The sequence below is a fragment of the Trifolium pratense genome, linkage group LG5 (assembly GCF_020283565.1).
Source record: "Trifolium pratense cultivar HEN17-A07 linkage group LG5, ARS_RC_1.1, whole genome shotgun sequence".
NCBI classification, from domain to species: Eukaryota; Viridiplantae; Streptophyta; class Magnoliopsida; order Fabales; family Fabaceae; genus Trifolium; species Trifolium pratense.
This window is the reverse complement of record NC_060063.1, coordinates 42,404,736-42,424,681: the sequence shown is the minus strand read 5'-3', so window position 1 is coordinate 42,424,681 and position 19,946 is coordinate 42,404,736. Positions and strand designations below refer to the sequence as shown.

Genomic DNA, 19,946 nt, shown 5'->3' with positions numbered 1-19,946 from the left:
AGGGTATTCGACGTTCAAACCCCGACCCTTATATATATAATGTGATGTGTCTGCCAATTACACAGTTATTAATGATCTTGTACACCAAAATAGTCTCTCGCTATTGAGACTAAAAGTAGTATAAAAACAACACTCAAATTCTTCATTCTAACAAGACGTATTTTATAAAAGACAAAATCGTGAAAACTCATACGGACAATACCTAAAAAATACAATAACATGGACTTCAGTTATAAACAATTAAGTTTAAGGATTAACATAAGTGAAAATAAAAGGGTAATAAATTATGCAAATTATAGTTATAAGACCAATTTCACTTATTATTATGCCATTAGTGAGAGAATAAAAACAAATAATCTTTGTTGATCACATCTAGATTTTCTAGTTATAAGCCATGTGCCATGAAAAATGATATATTAAAGCATTCAACTTATATTGACTAGGGTTTATTATAAGGGAGTACTAAATAGCTAAGCTTATTATATTAAACAGAGAATATATGCTGTTTGAGAATTAATTAGTAGACATAATATCAAACACTTACTGGGATAATGATTCTGATATTGTATTTTAGAGGCAAATCTTCTTCATGTGATTATGGCCATATAGTCAACAACTAACATGCATGATGCATCTTGGTGTTTTTACATTTTTTATTTGCTTTCTTTTGTTGATCTTTGTATGTGTATTTTAATGTAAAACGTTTATTGCATTCTTTTTCAGTTTGTTTTTTGTCCTATCTATCACATAAATTAAACTACAGATTTAACTCCAAGATTTCCTATATATAAGAAGAGCCATAATTTAATTTTCCAAATGATTTTTTTATAGAGGACTCAATTATTAAAATTTTAGATGAAAAAAAGAAAGAAACATTTTGTCTATAAGTTTTATCTCAATTGACAATGCCAATATTGCCAAGTTAGGCATCTTCACCCGAGTTCAAATCCGATACTTCATCACAGTTGCATGTATGAGTTCAATAGTGATTTTCACTTTATTAAATGAAAAGAAAACTTTTAATTGTACCAAAAAGAAAAAACTTTTAAAATGTATACAGCCAAAATTTTACCAATAATAAGAAATTAAAATGATTTATACTTTTTTTTTTGTAGTCTAGTGATTAAACTCATATTATAATTGTGAAAAAGTGGAGAATTCGAAATTCAAACTCCTATCTTTTCAATAATATTTTTAGTAACAACCGAGATACACTTACGGGAACATGATTAAGCCAATAAGTTAACCACTTCTATTAAATAAGTTGTAAAAAAGCTATTTCAAATAGATTCTTTGATGTTCTTTCACTTAATTTGGTTTCATGTTGTCCTGCTAAGTTACCTATTATGTCATCTATTTATGAATGTTAAGAAATAAGAACTTAAAGATGATAATATATGTTCAACGATGACTGAAAATGTATTGTGGTATTGGTCAAGTAGTCGGTGACTATAAATTCATCATTTGAAGTAAATAAGTGGAGGATCTCAGATTTGAATTCAGACATTTATATATATATATATATATATATAATGTGATATTTTTATCAACTGAGATAGACAACTAATATTCAACAAACCAAATAAGTTACTACCAAATTCCAGGATAGGAATTCAGATCCATATGTCATAAAAATAAAAATGATGCATTTACAAATTTAGCTCAAATGTATTTGTTGAATCGAGATCAAACAATTTAAATTTGTTGTATAGACTTGAATTTTGAGTTTGACTTTTCTAACTTGGTAATAATAATTTTAAAATCTTACAAATCATAATTTATTTTCCCATCAATATTTGATCTCATAGGTTATGGAACATATCAAGAACGTTTCTCTATGGTAAGCTTCAAGCCATGTGCCATTGATAAAATAGTCATCATTCTGTACTTCACTGGATGACCAGGCACCAAATTGAATTTGTAAAATCTGCACAAAATTGCTAACACCATTCTCATTTGAAGATATGCAGAATCCTTACCAAGACATATCCTTGGCCCTGCCTGTGTAATCAAAATCAAAATTAAAATAAATTGCAGAGAAGCTACTCAAAACATTTTATCATTTCAACCAATTTTTAGGTATTTTATTATATCCTTAATTTTTTTTTAAATTTATAACATTCTAAAAGTGATTATTTCATTTAGAAAAAAAAAAAAAACTAACGAGGGATCAGTATCCGGCCCACTAGACCGCATAATCTGGTTCGGGATCAGTTCTGGCATCAAGGGATTCCAACCTCTTCCCAATCGCAGTTGCGGGATCGAATCGTGGTCCTCCTTACCAAGTCCAACGTCAATTACCACTGGACCAACTAACGACAATTGGTTTAACAGGTGAGCTTTTAAAAAAAACTACTCAAAACAACTTCTCATTTAAAACAGTTTTAAAAATTTTTCATATTCTTATTTTTGGTTAAATTTTGCTTATATTCCATTGAAGAGGAGTCTAATATTGTTATAAATTAAGAAAATATAGGTTAAATTGTTTACCTGAAAAGCTGTGAATTTGAATGGAGATTCATTTTTAAGGACACCATCTTTGAACCATCTTTCAGGTATAAATGAAGCAGCATTGGGCCCCCAATTATACTCCATCCTTCCCATTGAATATGGAACATAAGTTACCATACCCCCTGCTTTAATTTTTGTACCATCCGGTAACACATCATCTTCCATCACACCCTTAGGATCCTACAATCAATAATTGATATTAATTTGCACAATAACATCATTACTCATTAATTAATAAGTATATTAAAAGCAATATCTTAAGATCAATGTGTTTTGAAAATTTGTTTTATGTTTTCATTTGATGTTTTTAATTTAATTACAAAACTACCATGTTCAATATGTTCTATTTTGCAAATAAAATATATGTACCGAATTAGTTGTTGAGTTTTAAGTGTGAGTAGTTAAATCATGGCGGAAAACTTTTTTTGTCGGAATAATTATTGGCCTGGCTTTACTTACCTCCCGGTTAAACTCTAGATTACCGGGACCCCTTCCTCTGGGAACCAGAGGGTTAACGCCAGGATCCACTCCCACTCCCCCACTAAGCCGAACCACGGCTCCATACCATTTGTTGGGGAGTCTGGGGAAGCTCGGGAGAAACATCTGGTTAATTTTTATATGTTTTTAAAATTAGAATTAATGTAAGAGATGCATACCTGAGGAACTGCTGGATACAATCTTAAGGTCTCAGTTATGACTGCATGCAAATAATGAAGTCTCTCTAATGAATCTTTATTCAATAGCTTTGAAAATTGTACTACTCTTTGATTGAACAATTCAAGGTCATCATTGTCATCACATTGAGGCAATGTAACATTTTCTTCTTTTGCTTGATTTTCCTCAAAAGTTTTGAGCTCTAAGTAAAGTTTTTCAGCAACATTAGAATGTGTCATCACCATATATATAGCCCATGATAGAGTTGTTGCAGTTGTGTCTCTTCCAGCAATCACAAAGTTCAAAACAACATCTCTTAAACTTTTGTCACTTGCATTGTCTTCTCCCAATTCTATGAATCTTGATAATATATCATTTTTTATCTGTTTTCAATAAGATATGAGTTATATGTTAATATGTATGTAAGCTTAGATTTTGTACACCAAAAATAGGTGACATTGTTACCATGATATTTATATGAATAAACTAGCATTTCAGTACTTGAAATGATAAGGGTCGAGGAATTTAGCCCTCCAAAAGTCCGATAAATTTGATAACCAGTTTTAAGGACTAAAATATTGATTTATCGCATATTTAAAGGTTTGATTTACTGCGCCTTACAATTTTTAATTACATAGTTTCTATGATATTTATATGAATAAATCAACATTTTAGTTTTTGAAATTGTAAGAGTCGAGCAGTTTAATCTCTCAAATTTAGCAAATTAGTATCTTAAAATGCTGATAATTCGATAACCAGTTACAAGGACTAAAATGCTGGTTTAGTCAAACTTGAGGGTCTTATTTCACCCACCCTTACAATTATTGTTTCAATGATATTTATACGAGTAAATCAACATTTCGTTCCTGAAAATTGTAAAAGTCGAGCAATTTAGTCTTTCGAACTTACAAAATAGCAAATTAGTGCCTTAAAATGATGATATTTTGATAACCAATTTTAAAGACTAACACACTGATTTATTGAGGGACTAATTTGACCGATCCTTACAATTTCTGGTTACATAATTTCTATGATATTTATATATATTACCTGATTTTGTTGGCCATTCTTTTTAGCATCCTCAATCTCTGCCTTTCTTGTTCTAATAACTGAGTAAGTAAAATCATCAATGATTTTGATGCTCTTGTCAAGTTGTGCTTCTGAGCCAAGATTTAAAATTTTCTTAATTTTCCATAAAGGATCAATGAAACGAAGTGTTACAATAATATTAGCAGTATCAAAAGCTTTAGCAAAAGAATTGTTTGGTGAGTTAGGATTTAAAGTTCCAATTTCCACTCCAAAACCAACTTTGCATATAGAGTCTAAAGTCATTCTCATCAATAACTCCTACAAATAATAATCACATTTGAACCATCAATAAAATTTTAAAATTTCAATAAAAAATAATAATATAAGCATATGATAAAAAAATGTTTGTATTTTGTAGCACCTGCATGTCTATTTGTTGGTTGAGATAAGATGCTTGATTGAGAATGGATGAGAGTTTTAAAGCATACTCTTTGAAAACTTTTGTGCTGAAATCTCTCAAATTTCTTGATGCAAATTCTAAGCTAGCTGTTTTCCTTTGTTTCTTCCAAAGCTCTCCATCAACATTAAATATTCCATGTCCAAGTAAAACTTCCATATATGAATGATACACTTCACCCTACATTCACAAATATTTCCATCAAAAACATTAATATGATGCAAATAAAAAAGAAAATGATCATTTTTTTTTTTGTATTAATCCTCTGGATTTTAAGGAAGGTCAAGAGTTTGGCCGCAAGATAAGTAAAATCTGACTAAGAATTGCTCCCACCAAAAATCGAACTTATGTTCTCCCGAACAATTTATCTTAGGGATAACTCATTAACCATGTCTTGGATAAAATGATCAATGTTTTGATAGTACATTAATGTAAATTTAACGAGGAAATCAAGTTTAGACGCAAAATTAATCGAGAATAGCTAAACATGTCAAAATCAGTAGACTTTAACTCTAGATACAAAATCAATTTTAATCAAGAACAGGTAAACATGTCAAAATAAGTAATGGATTCATTACCTTTGGATAATTATTGAAGTTGGTCTTAAGTACATGTTCCACATTAATAGGATCAGCAATGTAAGTATAAGTTGTGAATGGCATAGGGACCACAACAGTTTTGGACATGGAAAAATATTGAACAAGCCAATCATGCATTCTATCATAGTTCATCAATTGTTCAATGGCAGCTCCAAGAAAGGGCCATGTTTTGGGACCTTTTTTGTTCCTTTGACTCCATCTATGTATGAATATCCATGAAACAACCATGCATATCAATATCACTAACCCTCCCATGTTGCATCTATTCCTAAAGGGAGAAATTATTGTGAGGTTGATGTCCTATATATATCTTGTATCATTTTTATGACATGTAAAAATGACCTCTATGGTGATATTTTATTTTAATGTGTCACAGAAGATGAATGATTAAGTGATTAGTTGATGATCATTTTTATATTAATCAAGGGAAGCCTTAGGTGGTTAAATTGTAGGTTGCAATGTGGTAACAACTTGGTCATAATCTTCTAGTGTATGTTATAGATTTGTAAAATATAGAAAAAACTTCATTTGTTTTGTGCCCACCTAAATTCCCTAGAATCACACACACACACACACACACATATATATATATATATATATATATATATATATTAAAACTATGGATTACTAGTTTGATTCTTTAGACAAGAGGCACCACCACTTCAAATTGTTTTTTTTTTTAATTAAAATTTTAAAAAATATTCATTCATTTAAATTAGTAGAGTACATTAGATTCACATACAAATTTAATACTGCTAAAAACAAAAATGACGAATTTATGAACAAACTCACAACATCCAAGTTAATAGTTATATAAACTCACAGTATTCAAGTTAATACAAGAGTGATGACAGTGTAAATTTCAATTCCTTGAATAAGAAAAAGGGAAATCTAAAAAAATCAATTCTTAAATATAAAACTCATATTTTTCTATATTTTTATATTTTATTTTATGTGTAACATTAAAGTGCATGACAAATTGCTATCTGAGTGTGACACGTATATAATCATAAAAACTAGAACCTTTGTGTTTGATTCCACAATAATCCAGAAAAACAACATCAGCATCCAAATTTTGACATAGATGTTTCCAGAACATTATAGGGAAATCACTCTCGAACTTTCTCTTCACTCACTCACCTCACTTTTTATATATATCCAAAACATAAAAGCTTCTTACCAAACAAACACCTCTAAGCATCAATCAATCATCACAAATTACCCAAAAAAAATCTACTTTTGAAGATGAGTTTGTTTGACATGGATTTGAGTGGTGTAGTAAACAATTTGTTCAACCATGTTCATGAAACTTCTTCTAGGAATCATGAGAATCATGAAAGTAGAAGAGCTTCTAATATCCCAGTTGACATTTTGGATACTCCTAAGGAGTACATGTTTTTCATGGATGTTCCTGGCCTCTCCAAGTCCGAAATTCAGGTACTTAGTGCATGTTTGAAATCACAGTGTGTTTGTCTATGATTGAGTTCATAGACAAAATTACGGTGTCACAGAGTGACGCGGTAAATTTTTTGAAGCTCTAAAGTATAATTTTTGTCAAAATGACAATCAGTGTGTTTGTCTATGATTGAGTTCATAGACAAAATTACGGTGTCACAGTAAATTTACTGTGACGCGGTAAATTTTTTGAAGCTCTAAAGTATAATTTTTGTCAAAATGACAATTTACGTGGTTACAATGTGATTCTGTCAAATTCATAGTTAATTCAAACCTATACTTTGATTGGAGTGTTGTGCTAATTTTATGTTAACTTGTATGTGTCTGCATTGCATTGCAGGTGACAGTTGAAGATGAGAACACACTTGTGATAAAGAGCAATGGAAAAAGGAAACGACAAGATGGTGAAGATGAAGGATGCAAGTACCTTAGGCTGGAGAGAAGAGCACCTCAGAAATTGTTGAGGAAGTTCCGTTTACCGGAGAATGCTAATGTGTCAGCAATCACAGCTAAATGTGAGAATGGTGTTCTGACTGTGGCTGTAGAGAAGCATACTCCACCTCCAAAATCAAAAACAGTTGAAGTTGCAATTGCCTAAGGGGTTATTGATTGTAGTATATATTGGCTGCTAGGTTTTGTAGTTTTCTGTTTTGCCTTTTCTGCTTGTTTAGTAGCCTACACAAGTGCTTTTGGTTTGAAGTTTTCTCTCCCGACCCCCCTCATTTCTTTTATACCCCCTGAATTTCCGTTTTTACCCTTGGGGGTACTGCGGTTTATAAAAACCGAAGTCTTTTGACATCTTGAAACATTTCGGTAACTGCGAACCGAACGTGGTGTTGACATCGTTCGGTATCCACGAACCGAATGTAGTGTTGCGTCGGTGGATATTAACCGAAGGATAGATTCGGTTGATATTAACCGAAGTTGTCTTACATATGAACAATTTCAGTAAGTTCGTTTTATTTTGAAAAACAAACCACAAAACTCCTCTCTTCCTTTCTTCTACACATTTGCGGCCAACTTCAACATCCAACTTCAAATCACATTTCATCAAGTAAGTTTCTTTCCTTTATTTGTCATTCTATGCATTCCTCATCACCATGACATTTCAAATTCATTTTTTGTTCTTCCCTATAAAAATTCCAAAATTTCAATATCTGATTATTGAGTTAAATTGTTGATTATGTTGTTTGAATCGTTGATTATTGGTTAGTTGTTAGATTGGTTACATACTAGCATGAATGAATGTTGCTAATTGAGTTAAATGTGAATATGAAGCTAATTGAGTTATAGTGTACTCTAAGTGTTTGTCAAAATGTACGAGTGAATATGAATGCATGTTTCCATTTGAATTATGTTTCCATTGTTGCAAGAATCATGTGTTCGATTGAATTATAAGTATGAATTTATCATAGATTAATTGTTTGTATTGACTGTGAATTTATTTATCTATGTATAGATATGGAAGAAAATCTACCTAGGGGTAGGCATGGAAAGGCAATCAATGCACATGCTTCCGCTCGTAGAGAGCTTGCTGCAAATCATCCGTCCAAACGAGGTCGTCGCAAAGGACCAACTCCGGGGCAAGGTACACATGATGCCGAGGCGGGTGGGTCGCATACACGTGGACGGACACGTCTAGGACAATCATTGGTGGTGCAAGATGAATTTGATGCCGACCAATTTTTAAATGCGTGTTTTGATTATGATGATCTTGGATCACCACAAGTCTCACCACAAGTCTCACCGCAACACTCACCGCAAGATGAACCGCAAGACCCACCGCAACAACCACCTCGACAACAACGGCGCAAACCAGTACGCCGAAAACCACCAAAGTGTTCACGTAATGATGATGAAGTAGGTTTTGGAGGAGGACCGACGGATTTGTCCTTGTTAACGGAGTACGATAAGCATATGGCTATTCCGATATGGTATGCAGACCCAAATGACAAAGAGGTAAACCAATTTAAAATACGACGATTATTTTATTAAAAATGTTGTGATTACGTTAGCTCGATAATTTTTTGTGCTATTTGAATTTTTCAGATTTTAGCGGTAAATTTATGTTGCATCGCCAGCGGAAAAAAAGTTATTAATATACAAAAACCGTCCCGCCGCACGGACAGATGGTTTTGGGATGTGGTTGAAGCATCGGGTTTGGAGCCGCTTACCCGGACTAATTTTAGCGTGCTTGACTACGGGCTCCTCTGGGCATTTGTTGAAAGATGACATACGGAGACGAGTTCATTCCACATTCCATTGGGTGAGCTGGCCATCACATTGGACGATGTCCAGTGTCTGTTGCATATTCCGATCGAGGGAAAGTTTCTGAACCATGGCAAAATGTCAAGGGATGAAGCGGATGACATGGTTAATTCATTTCTAGGAGTTGATCGGAATGTTGTTATGGGTCATTTTGCCAAAATGAACGGGCTCCATCTGAAGCATTCTGACGTGGAGGATATCTATAGTGTTAACCACGGATTAGCTGATAAAGCTGTTGCTGAAGGTAAGTCGGCGCATGAGATTAAGCTGTATAGGGACAGGTCCATACGGGCTTTCTTGCTATTTTTGGTCTGTTGTACCATATTTAGCAACAAAAGCAGTTACTACGTGGACGTAGTATACCTGCAGTATTTTCAGGATTTGTCGGCTGTCCGTGAATGGAATTGGGGTGCTGCTGCTCTGGTTCATTTGCAACATTATCTGGATGATGCGTGTTTGGTGACAGTGAATCAGATGGCTGGGTACATGTCTTTGCTTCAGGTAACATAAACGTGCGCTTACGAAAATTATTCAACATGTATGATACGTAATGTCCGTCAATATAATGAAACTTGTTTGTCATGCTTTCAGGGCTGGATAATTTCTCATTTTCCGGGACTTAGCGTGTGGGCGCAGGATCCTATCTATTCTGAGGGCATGCCTCGAAATGCAAAGTTTGTTCCCGGAGCTGGACATAGGGAACCAAGTAGCTATAGAAACAGTTTGGATAATATTCAGACGTACGACTGCGTATTCAGTCCATATGATGATCACCGACACGTCCGCCCTTTGATAAATTCATGCTGGTTTTCTGGATGGTTGAGATGTGGTAATTTGAAAGCAAAGCATTTGCCTGAACGCGTGCTTAGACAATTTAAACATGTCCAAGGCATTCCTAGAAAACCGGATTTGTCTGCGACTCCGGGGATGAGCCTATGTGAGATTGATCGTGTTTTTATGGAGGAGTTGGATTTGAGGATGATTGCTGAAGAGATGAGGGGTCAGGCTGTGGTTAGCGCATGGGACCATGAACCTGGATACATGACATGGTTTTACAAAGTGTCGCATCCAGTTATGCGACCCGTACAAGCTCCGGCGTCACCACCAAGGCCACCTAACTTAGAGGTGTTGATAGAGGCCGCGGAAGCAAGGAATGACCCTAACATGCTTCAGGTATGCCGTGGTGTTAGGGATGAGGTGGAGAGGTCACTTCGCGAAGGTGAGGCGGTGGAAGGAACTCCTGTTCATGGTACTTTGCGGAGGATTTTGAATTTGCTTAACCCTGTTTTGACGTGTCGGCGACTTAAGCGGGGTAGAGGGAGACGGTACAACACTCGAGAGTAGGCTTAGCTAATATTGTAACTCAGTTGTTGTTTAATGTAATTTTATTATTTGAATTTGTCGAATTTGGATGTAGTCTGATTCAAACAATTTGGTGTATTTGACTACGTTTAATTACCCGTTACCTTTTTTAAATTTCCGTTAACGTGATGTGTCTAATACTCAGCTATGTTATGATAGTTTATGATGTTACATAAACGTGCAAGACCCAAAAAAAAAAAAAAAAATTATGCAATTCATTTCGGTATCCAGTTACCGATATCTGGGTAGATTTCGGTATATGGTAACCGAATATACATTTCGGTAGATTTATGCCGAAACGACCTAATTCCAGTGAACCAAAGAAAATTTCGGTATCCAGGTACCGATATATGGGTAACTTTCGGTACCTGATAACCGAATATACATTTCGGTAAATTTATGCCGAATAGATCATATTCCAGTGAACGAAACAAAATTTCGGTATCCACGTACCGATATCTGGGTAAATTTCGGTACCTGGTAACCGAAATAACTTTCGGTATATTTCTGCCGAATACGTCCTGTCCAGTGAACCAATGAAAATTCCGGGGACTATTTACCGAAATCTGGGTGCGATTCGGTACAAAACTGCCGAAAACGCTATAGTTCGGTTCGCATGTACCGAAATTAACTAATATATTAGTAAAAACTTTAAACGTTCACCATTTGCGCCAAAACGGTTTGCAACAGAGGCTAGGGCGATTTTGGAGGTTTCAATCGCAAATTTAAGGTTTCACCAGTAGAACGACAATTTCTCTCTTCTAAACATTCAATTTCTCCCTGATAATCACCAAGCTCATCTCTACAAGTAAGTTTTCAAACTCAACTCTCTCATTTTCTTGCTTTTTTTTTATTTTTTTATTTTGATTTGTTAATGCTCGTGATTATTGTTTTGATTCCACTAAATTTGGGGTTGTATTTTAATTTAGGGTATATGATTGGACTTGTATAAGGTAATTTATTTTAGGGCATATGAATTGGATTTGTATTCTTGTTTATGTGCACCAAGTGTTTGACAAAATGCTTGTATGAGTATTGATTTATGTATAAAAATTGTTTGAATGAGTAACCGATGAATATTGATTTCGTAGATACTTATGGTGACTGTTTTCTTGTAGGAATCATGACGGACGACAAAGTTGGCCGAACAAGACGTGGCGGTGCAAGCAAAGCACATAGCTCTGCACGTAGACAGGCTGCGGTCAATGTAGATAAAATTCCAAGTCGAGCTAAAGGGAAAGCAGTTTCAACCACGATGGATGAGCCTCGACCGGAGGATGCAGAATCGCAAGAGGAGAATGAAGACGTGGAAGAAAATATTTCTGAAGAAGGGGAAGAGGAAGGGGAGGAAGGAGTGGATGAGGAAGCGGAGGAAGCGGATGAAGAGGGGGATGATGATGGGGAAGAAGAAGTTGATGAGGAAGCGGAAGAGGAAATGGAGGAGGAAGAGGAGGCTGAACAACCACCACCAGAACCTAAAAAACCACGGAAAAAGGTTACGCGAGTAACACAAGGAAGGAACCCACCACGAGTAAAACCACCACCAGTTACATGTTATGATGGTGGTCCGTCTGACTTGTCTTTGTTGCCGGGATTTGGAAAACATGTTGCTGTACCGTTGTGGAAAGGAGAGGTAAGTTACGATTCATATAACACTATTTATTTTCGATGTCGATTGTTATGAAGTGTAATGAAGTGTAATGTTTTGCAGCTCCAATCCCGGTATTTGAGGGTAATGAACAACGGGAAAAAAATCAACAATTTCAAGATATGTCCGAAAGAGTACTCGTGGTTTTGGAATGTCGTTAATGCGTCCGGACTCGAAACTCTGCGGCGGACAAATTACAATCACACCGATTGGGGTCTGTTGACGGCATTTGCAGAGCGATGGCATCCTGAGACCGGAACTTTCCATCTTCCTATTGGTGAGATGACTATAACCTTGGACGACGTGTCCTCATTGCTTCATATTCCGATTACCGGAAAAATGCTCGACCACAACGGAACGTCATGTACAAAGGAAGATGGTGAAGAGATGTGCGTAGAGTATCTGAACTTCCCTATTAGTAAGTGCAAGAAAGAGTTTCAAAAAATGAAAGGAGCACATATAGGGTTTAAGGCGTTGAAGGATTTGTATCTCGATAATTTGAAGGATGCCTTAAAAGCTGAAAGGTTAAAGAAGCCTGCTGAAGATGTGGAATTCCTCAGGGAATGCACCATTAGATGCTATTTGCTCTACTTGATCGGTGCAACCATTTTCACCAACAAAAGTATGCAGTACGTGGACGTCATTTTTCTTACCTACTTGCGAGACCTCAGTTTAGTTAACACGTGGAATTGGGGTGCTTCTGGGCTGGCATATCTGTACAACTACTTGGATGCTGCAAGCCGCCCGAGATGTGGAAATCATGGTGGTTATAACTGTCTATTTCAGGTATACATACAAACTCAAAATGCGTTTTGCCTTTTAACTGAATGTCGGTTGTTATAATTAAATATTTTGCTTACCCATATCATGTGTTTTCAATAGGCCTGGATTATGGCGCATTTCAAAACTTTTGGTGGACGTTTTGTTGATGAGAGATACACCCACGACAATCCCTATGCGGCAAGATTTTTGCCTTTAAAAGGACCAAAATTTCCAGGGCAGCATAGGTCCGCATTGGATACAATGCGCATGGATGAAGTGGTGTTTTGCCCATATGAGGAGCACCGGCAAACCAGACCCTTTCAAGATATCAGTTGGTACACTGGTTGGATTATGTGTGGAAGTGCTATTATCAATCCACACTTGCCAGAACGTGTCCTCCGACAATTTGGACATGTCCAGTCTATCCCTAGGCACCCTGATGTATCTGCAAAGGCTGGTATGAATCGGTTTACGATTGCTGATGCATTTGCTTCCTACCTGACTGCCAACTATGTGACAGAGGAGATGCGAGGACCAAAAGTTGTGCGTGCATTTGATACCGTACCCGGATACATTCCATGGTTATACCGTGTTTCTCATCCGAAGATATTGCCACCGGTTGAAGCGGATCCACCAACACATGCTAACCTTGAGGAGGACAACGTGAGTGGTGAATGCGACGTGTCTGAAGTGACTAAGAAGGTTCGAGCGGATTTGAGGAAAGCGCTCGATGGTCAACTCAATTTGGCCGATGCTTTGGTGGTTATTGAAAAAGCCTACACTGATTTGGAGCCTGTAGATGCATATTTGGTGCGACGGAAGAGGAAAAGAGACTCGGGTGAAGGAACAAAGAAGAGGAAGAAGAAGAAGAAGACAACAACGGAAGATGCCGGAACAAGCAGCTTGTAGTTTTTTATTTTTTGTTTTCGCTATGTTTTATTTTTTTTTAAATCCTGCCGTGTACAATGGAACAACTTGTCCGTATAATTTCGTTTTGCTTGGGATGTATGAACATGGATTTATATTGAATGCGGTTTCTATTTAATTTGTTTTTTTATTGGATTTGGATTGGAATGTATGAATTTCATTTGAAATACGATTATATCCGAACAGGTGATTTCGCGTGGATATGATCCCACGGGTGATACATAGTTTAAAGTCATTTGTTGGGAAAAGATATATTTCGGTAAAACTTTGCCGAAACATACTAAAACAGTGAGCCAGAGAAAAATTCGGGAGGATATTACCGAAATCTGGGTAATATTCGGTTTTCAGTTACCGAAATTACTAGTTCGGTAAAGTTTTGCCGAAATTACCTATTTCCAGTGACCGAGTCAAAATTCCGGTACCTAAATACCGAAATCTGGGAAAAATTTGGTATGCTTTTACCGAAATAGTATTAATTATAACTTCAAGAAAATGAAACACACTTAGGCAAACTAAAAATCACAACAAAGATGAAAAGGAAAACACACTTAGGCAAATTAAAAAACAAAACGATAACAACACGGTCGCATCACTTAGTTTGCCTATTTGGGTCTTCCGGCCCAACAAGACAAGCAAGGATGGCTTCAACTGATCTTGTCAGTGTCGCATCTAGCTCGATAGGTCCCGTGGAGGAGTACTGCTCGAAGATTGAAAACATAGTTTCAACATCATCGTTGTTTTCAACAGCCATACGAGTGAAAGCAACGCGTCCGTCAGAACCAATTGATGGCTTTCGATACAGGAGATTTGATACCGTTCTATTGTCGTTCGGGTTGTTGACGGTGCGATTCAGTTGGTACAGCTGCTGTTTCAGACCTTCGAACGTTTCACCGTCATTGATTCGAAACAAATGCGGTTTTCCATCGCCGAAGTAAACTGCCGCAAGAGTAGATCTCATTCGTTGTGTGAGTGAGACATCCATTTTCCCGTTATTTTTTTTCTGTCGAGTGTTGAATTCAACAAAACACGTGAATTTAAAGATGGGTTTGGTGCACATTATGGCGGTAGGTGAGCGTTAATGAGGTGGATTGGTAGTTAGCGGAGTTAGGTGGGCTTAAATGCGGTAGGTGGGTGTTGATTCGTTTGGCGAGCGTTTAGAAAATTTAGATGGAGCATAAAAAACGTGCAACATAAAAGCATTCATTAATTAAAAGGTCAACATCAACATAACTGAAAAATCAGCGATAACGTAAACGAAAAAGCAACAACAACATAACTGAGAATTCAACAACATGAGTAACCAAATTTCAGTTTGTAACTACTAAGGTAGCATACAAACGTGGATACTTCGGATCAACTTCTACCCCATTGAACATGTCGTTCACATCGTCATCATTTTTCAACTCCTTCCACTCGTATTTTCGCGGTTGCTCATCATATCCACCGACATTATCACTGGCCAGGTCGATTGTCGATTCGTAATACGCAATTTTTTCTATTTTGATTTGTCTGCCGTATTTGAAGCGATACATGACTTCGATCTGGCGTTTAAGAGCTTGAATAGTCGTCAAATTGTTCGACAGGTCAACGCAGAACAACTCGTCGTTACCGCGAAACTTAACTGAAAATGCATGAGATGTCGCCCTATTGTTATTAACAGACCGATTTGAAGCACTCATTTTGCGAAATTGTTCAAACGTGTTTTTCACAACTATACACATACGGCGGTTTTATACTACATTCAATCTAATTACGGCCACATAATTTCGTCGGTGTAATTTTAACCACAACTAAATGTCGGTGTAATCTTGACCACAAAAAAAAAAATAAAAAATAAAAATTGTCGATCCAATCTCGACCACAAAAAGTGTCGGTGTAATCTCAAATATAAATTATTTGACGGGTTCGTATCGATTAAGTTATTTATATGATTTTTAACAAGTTTTCAGGCATATGCTTACATCTTTTCTACCCCCCAGTTTTCTTTTATACCCCCAGTAAACAGTTGTAAATTTAAACACATTTCGGTTCGCATTCCCCGAAGTTTATGAGTTCGGTTAATATTCACCGAAGTTTACTGTCATACCCCCTTATTTCGGTACCAATCTACCGAAAATTTCAGTGGGTCACTGGAATTTGTACGGTTCGGCAGATGTTTACCGACATTTTAGTTCGGTAACTATTTGCCGGAAGAACAACATACTTCGGTACCAATCTACCGAAAATTTCGTTTGTTCACTGTAAATAGGCGGGTTCGGCAGATATTTACCGAAATCTGGGTATATTCCGGTACCTAGTTACCGAAATATATTTTCATGACAACCAATGATATTGTAACTCACGACCTTCCATGGAATGACATCCACGCGAAATCCATTGTTAATGCTGTTCATCCAGACACATTCATATTGGAAAAATTATTCATACAATTACACAACATCAAAATTACTTCAACCAATATCATTATATTGACACAAACAATTACACAACACCAAATCACTTCAATATATTTCATTACAAAATGGATGTCATTACATCTCGATTCATATCATTACAAAATGGATGTTCTTTACATCAAAATATATAACAACGTAAAATACATTAAAATAGGCCAAATGATCAGTCAATCACCAATGGAGTTTCTCTACTGCCTGCACCAACTATTTGGATGGGGACAACGTTCTCGGTGCTCATCATCTCCTCGAACCTATGTTGCGCAGCTATGAATGAATCTTCCCAACCCAAACTTTGTTTAGCACAATATTGCTTCCACGACTTGTTTGATTTGGGTATCGGACACCCAACTTTAAGCTTTACCAAAACATAGTGATCCGGTAACGCGCCAAGGCAAATAACCCTTGAAGACGGGTTTGGTGACGGAATGGAACGCAATGGGAAAAAAGTTTCACAAGGGCCGTTTTGAAGTATGGAGAGCTGAACAACTACTCTATCCAATATGGTGGCCACGATATGTCCCATATCCGGCAACGTGAACCATTTATCCATCGGTGCAACACTATTCCTAATACTAGTACGTTGTCTCGTCCTCGGGGGTGGGAGTAGTGCATCACAGATATATTGGTAACGCTCCTCGCAACCAAATATAGCAACATACATATCCTTATTCAATCGCAACTCCCTGCTCATGTTGCACCGTATCAGTTCAAAATCATCTTCGTTGCCTCTCTGAGCCAATGCAACGGCACGGTAACCACAATAGCCGTCGCCGTCCACGTTGATGATATCTTCAATGAAGGGATGCATGAATTTTGGCATGTGGTTAATTCCAAAAATTTGAGATGATGAGGTTAGTGGCAATGGGTTGGACACAGTGAGCGGAGCTTCAGACACCGTAGGCATAGGGTTTGATGCGGTAGGTTGTGATGATGATGGCCTTGAGTGGGATGGAATTGACGGAGACGGCTTTGACGATTGCGACGCTTGTGTCTCCGTGAAATATTCTTCAACATGCTCCCATCGAGACTTATCTCTGCTGGTGGATCTTGTTCCACGGACCACCTTTTTCTTTTTAGCCCCTTTTGATTTTACATTTGTGTTCGGAGGCTCCACATCGGTGGTTGTAGGATACGCAATCTTGCGGAGTTGATCTCGGATCTCATTTTTCATGCTTACATCAGCTGTTCTCAATCGTTCCTAAAACAAACAAAAAAAAAAATATGCCATTAAAAATTAAAAACCAACGCATAATGATCGTAAAATCGTAAAATAAGTGTATTATGCCTTTAATAAACACGCACCTGAATTGCTTGCCACTCTGCCGTGCACGCATAATCGTCCTCGACGTCACCACCAACTTCTTCATCTTGGAAACAAATTATCTTCCAATGTTTGTAAACCTCATCGAGTCTAATAGGCCTATTGTGGTGCAGTTTCTTGGCAATCAAACACGCACATGGCAGCCCGTAGTTAGTCCTCATCAGACAACCACACTTCATGCTATCCATACCAGTAAACTCGACTCTTTTTGATTCAGTGTGGATGTATCTCATTGCACGTCTAGAGATTTTAAACATCAAAGTCGAGTAAAGTGTTTTCTTCCGGTATGTGTGTCCATACACAGACATGTTCTGGCCAAATTCAGTTTGCACTTGGGTGAATTGATTGCCTAACATTCTGTGGATCGATTCCCAACCCTTCACCAAATCACCGAGACCGTCGGTCAAGTAACTTTTCAAAACACCGTGTGCGCTTTCGGCTCTATTTGTCGTATGGTTGCCCATGTGCATATGCTTGTCCACCCATGCACTCACGAGCTTCTCTTTGTCGGTGTCCAAAATTGTCTCTTCAACGTATCGAACAAATTTTGGCCACCTCTCACATAACTTCCTAAAAGCCATAACATTTTCAGTATACTCGGCCTCAGTAGACGAATCTAACACATCCTCGAACTGCGGATGGTATGGTGATGCAACCTTGTGCTTGACTCCGTAATGCTCAAGTGCTTTAGCTAGTTGAGAATTACAAAAGTGCGAACCTCCATCACTAATGAGCACACGAGGAGTTCCAAAACGAGTGAAAATGTTTTTCTTTAAAAATTTGATCACCGTTTTGCCGTCGGCCTTTGGTGATGCAACTGCTTCCACCCATTTCGACACATAATCTACCGCCACCAAGATGTATTCATATGAAAATGACGAAGGAAATGGCCCGACAAAATCAATGCCCCAACAATCAAAAACTTCTACTTCAACAATGTTTTGCAAAGGCATTTCATTACGCCTAGAGATTCCACCGGTCTTTTGACAATTGTCACATCTTTGAGAATATTCATGAGCATCTTTGAACAGAGTTGGCCAATAGAATCCCGATTGTAGGACTTTGGCCGCAGTTCGCTCTCCATTGTAATGACCACCATATGGCGAGCTGTGACAATGCCATAAGATGCTTGTGGCCTCCTCTCTAGTTACACACCTTCTCAACAAGTTGTCAGCTCCAATTTTGAACAAGTAAGGATCATCCCAAACAAACTGATTTGCTTCACGGAGAAATCTCTTTTTCTGGTGCTAATTGAAATCTTCCGGAATTAATCCAGATACTTTGTAATTGGCCATGTCAGCAAACCACGGCCTTTCCTGCACCATAAGTAACTTCTCATCTGGGAATTCCTCAAGAACCTCACGTTCATGCTCGGTCACCTCATTGTTCACCAACCTGGACAAATGATCAGCTACCAAGTTCTCTGTTCCTTTTTTATCTTTAATCTCAAGATCAAACTCTTGTAGCAAGAGCATCCATCTAATGAGCCTTTGTTTGGAATCAGACTTTGTAATCGGGTATTTGATAGCTGCATGGTCAGTATAAACAACAATTTTGGAACCAATCAAGTAAGAACGAAATTTCTCAAGTGCGTACACTATTGCAAGCAATTCTTTTTCTGTAGTAGCATAATTAATTTGTGCATCATTTAAAACTTTGCTTGCATAATGTATGGCATGAAAAAATTTGTTCTTTCTTTGTCCAAGAACTGCACCAACCGCATAATCACTCGCATCACACATTAATTCAAAGTCAAGTGACCAATCGGGCGCTGTGATTATGGGTGCAGTTGTCAATTTTTCTTTCAAATCATTAAAAGCGAGTAAACAAGCATTGTCAAAGTTAAATGGCTTATCTTTGTTAAGCAGATTGCTCAACGGTTTGGCGATTTTTGAGAAATCTTTAATGAATCGCCTGTAGAATCCTGCATGACCAAGAAAGCTTCTGATTCCTTTGACATTTACCGGTGGTGGAAGCTTTTCAATGACTTCTACCTTTGCTTTGTCAACTTCAATGCCCTTGGAAGAGATTTTGTGACCAAGAACTATGCCTTCAGTCACCATGAAATGACACTTCTCCCAATTCAAAACCAAATTAGTTTCAACACACCGCTTCAGTACGGTGTCCAAGTTTTTCAGACAAAGTTCAAATGATGGGCCAAACACCGAGAAGTCGTCCATGAACACTTCAATGCATTTTTCAATCAAGTCAGAAAAGATAGCTTGCATACACCGTTGAAATGTTGCTGGAGCATTACATAAACCAAAAGGCATTCTTCTATATGCAAAGACACCAAAAGGACAAGTGAATGCTGTCTTTTCATGGTCTTCGGGATTGACTGTGATCTGATTATACCCCGAATAACCATCTAAAAAGCAATAAAACTCTTGACCGGACAATCTTTCTAGCATTTGGTCCATAAATGGCAATGGAAAGTGGTCTTTTCTGGTGGCTTTGTTAAGTCTCCGATAATCGATACACATCCTCCAGCCCGTAA

General features: G+C 37.1%; 7 protein-coding genes across 7 annotated transcripts; 4 read left to right on the top strand and 3 right to left on the bottom strand.

The window, feature by feature from the left end:
• Positions 1-1,610: 1,610 nt before the first annotated feature.
• On the bottom strand, positions 1,611-5,545 carry LOC123885362 (cytochrome P450 704B1-like). The gene is made up of 6 exons (XM_045934637.1): positions 5,230-5,545; positions 4,616-4,831; positions 4,216-4,512; positions 3,168-3,548; positions 2,491-2,691; positions 1,611-2,001 (listed from the first exon to the last, which is right to left on the bottom strand). The coding sequence occupies exons 1-6, from the start codon at positions 5,503-5,505 to the stop codon at positions 1,822-1,824; spliced, it is 1,551 nt and encodes a 516-aa protein (XP_045790593.1). The 5' UTR covers positions 5,506-5,545; the 3' UTR covers positions 1,611-1,821.
• Positions 5,546-6,417: 872 nt separating this feature from the next.
• On the top strand, positions 6,418-7,387 carry LOC123887049 (17.4 kDa class III heat shock protein-like). The gene is made up of 2 exons (XM_045936322.1): positions 6,418-6,687; positions 7,046-7,387. Exons 1-2 carry the CDS (start codon positions 6,496-6,498, stop codon positions 7,301-7,303), a joined length of 450 nt encoding a protein of 149 aa, XP_045792278.1. The 5' UTR covers positions 6,418-6,495; the 3' UTR covers positions 7,304-7,387.
• A 107-nt stretch (positions 7,388-7,494) lies between these two features.
• Positions 7,495-11,708, top strand: LOC123887048. Its single transcript, XM_045936321.1, has 3 exons — positions 7,495-7,759; positions 8,165-8,664; positions 11,454-11,708. Exons 2-3 carry the CDS (start codon positions 8,167-8,169, stop codon positions 11,460-11,462), a joined length of 507 nt encoding a protein of 168 aa, XP_045792277.1. The 5' UTR covers positions 7,495-7,759; positions 8,165-8,166; the 3' UTR covers positions 11,463-11,708.
• On the top strand, positions 9,084-10,521 carry LOC123887047 (protein MAIN-LIKE 1-like). The gene is made up of 2 exons (XM_045936320.1): positions 9,084-9,474; positions 9,565-10,521. Exons 1-2 carry the CDS (start codon positions 9,115-9,117, stop codon positions 10,315-10,317), a joined length of 1,113 nt encoding a protein of 370 aa, XP_045792276.1. The 5' UTR covers positions 9,084-9,114; the 3' UTR covers positions 10,318-10,521.
• LOC123886714 (protein MAINTENANCE OF MERISTEMS-like) lies at positions 11,591-13,917 on the top strand. The gene is made up of 3 exons (XM_045936005.1): positions 11,591-11,968; positions 12,047-12,769; positions 12,866-13,917. Exons 1-3 carry the CDS (start codon positions 11,591-11,593, stop codon positions 13,652-13,654), a joined length of 1,890 nt encoding a protein of 629 aa, XP_045791961.1. The 3' UTR covers positions 13,655-13,917.
• Positions 13,918-14,261: 344 nt separating this feature from the next.
• Positions 14,262-14,654, bottom strand: LOC123886713. The gene has a single exon (XM_045936004.1). It carries the CDS (start codon positions 14,652-14,654, stop codon positions 14,262-14,264), a length of 393 nt encoding a protein of 130 aa, XP_045791960.1.
• Positions 14,655-16,291: 1,637 nt separating this feature from the next.
• LOC123886711 lies at positions 16,292-18,402 on the bottom strand. Its single transcript, XM_045936003.1, has 2 exons — positions 17,431-18,402; positions 16,292-17,326 (listed from the first exon to the last, which is right to left on the bottom strand). The coding sequence occupies exons 1-2, from the start codon at positions 18,400-18,402 to the stop codon at positions 16,292-16,294; spliced, it is 2,007 nt and encodes a 668-aa protein (XP_045791959.1).
• Positions 18,403-19,946: the final 1,544 nt, after the last annotated feature.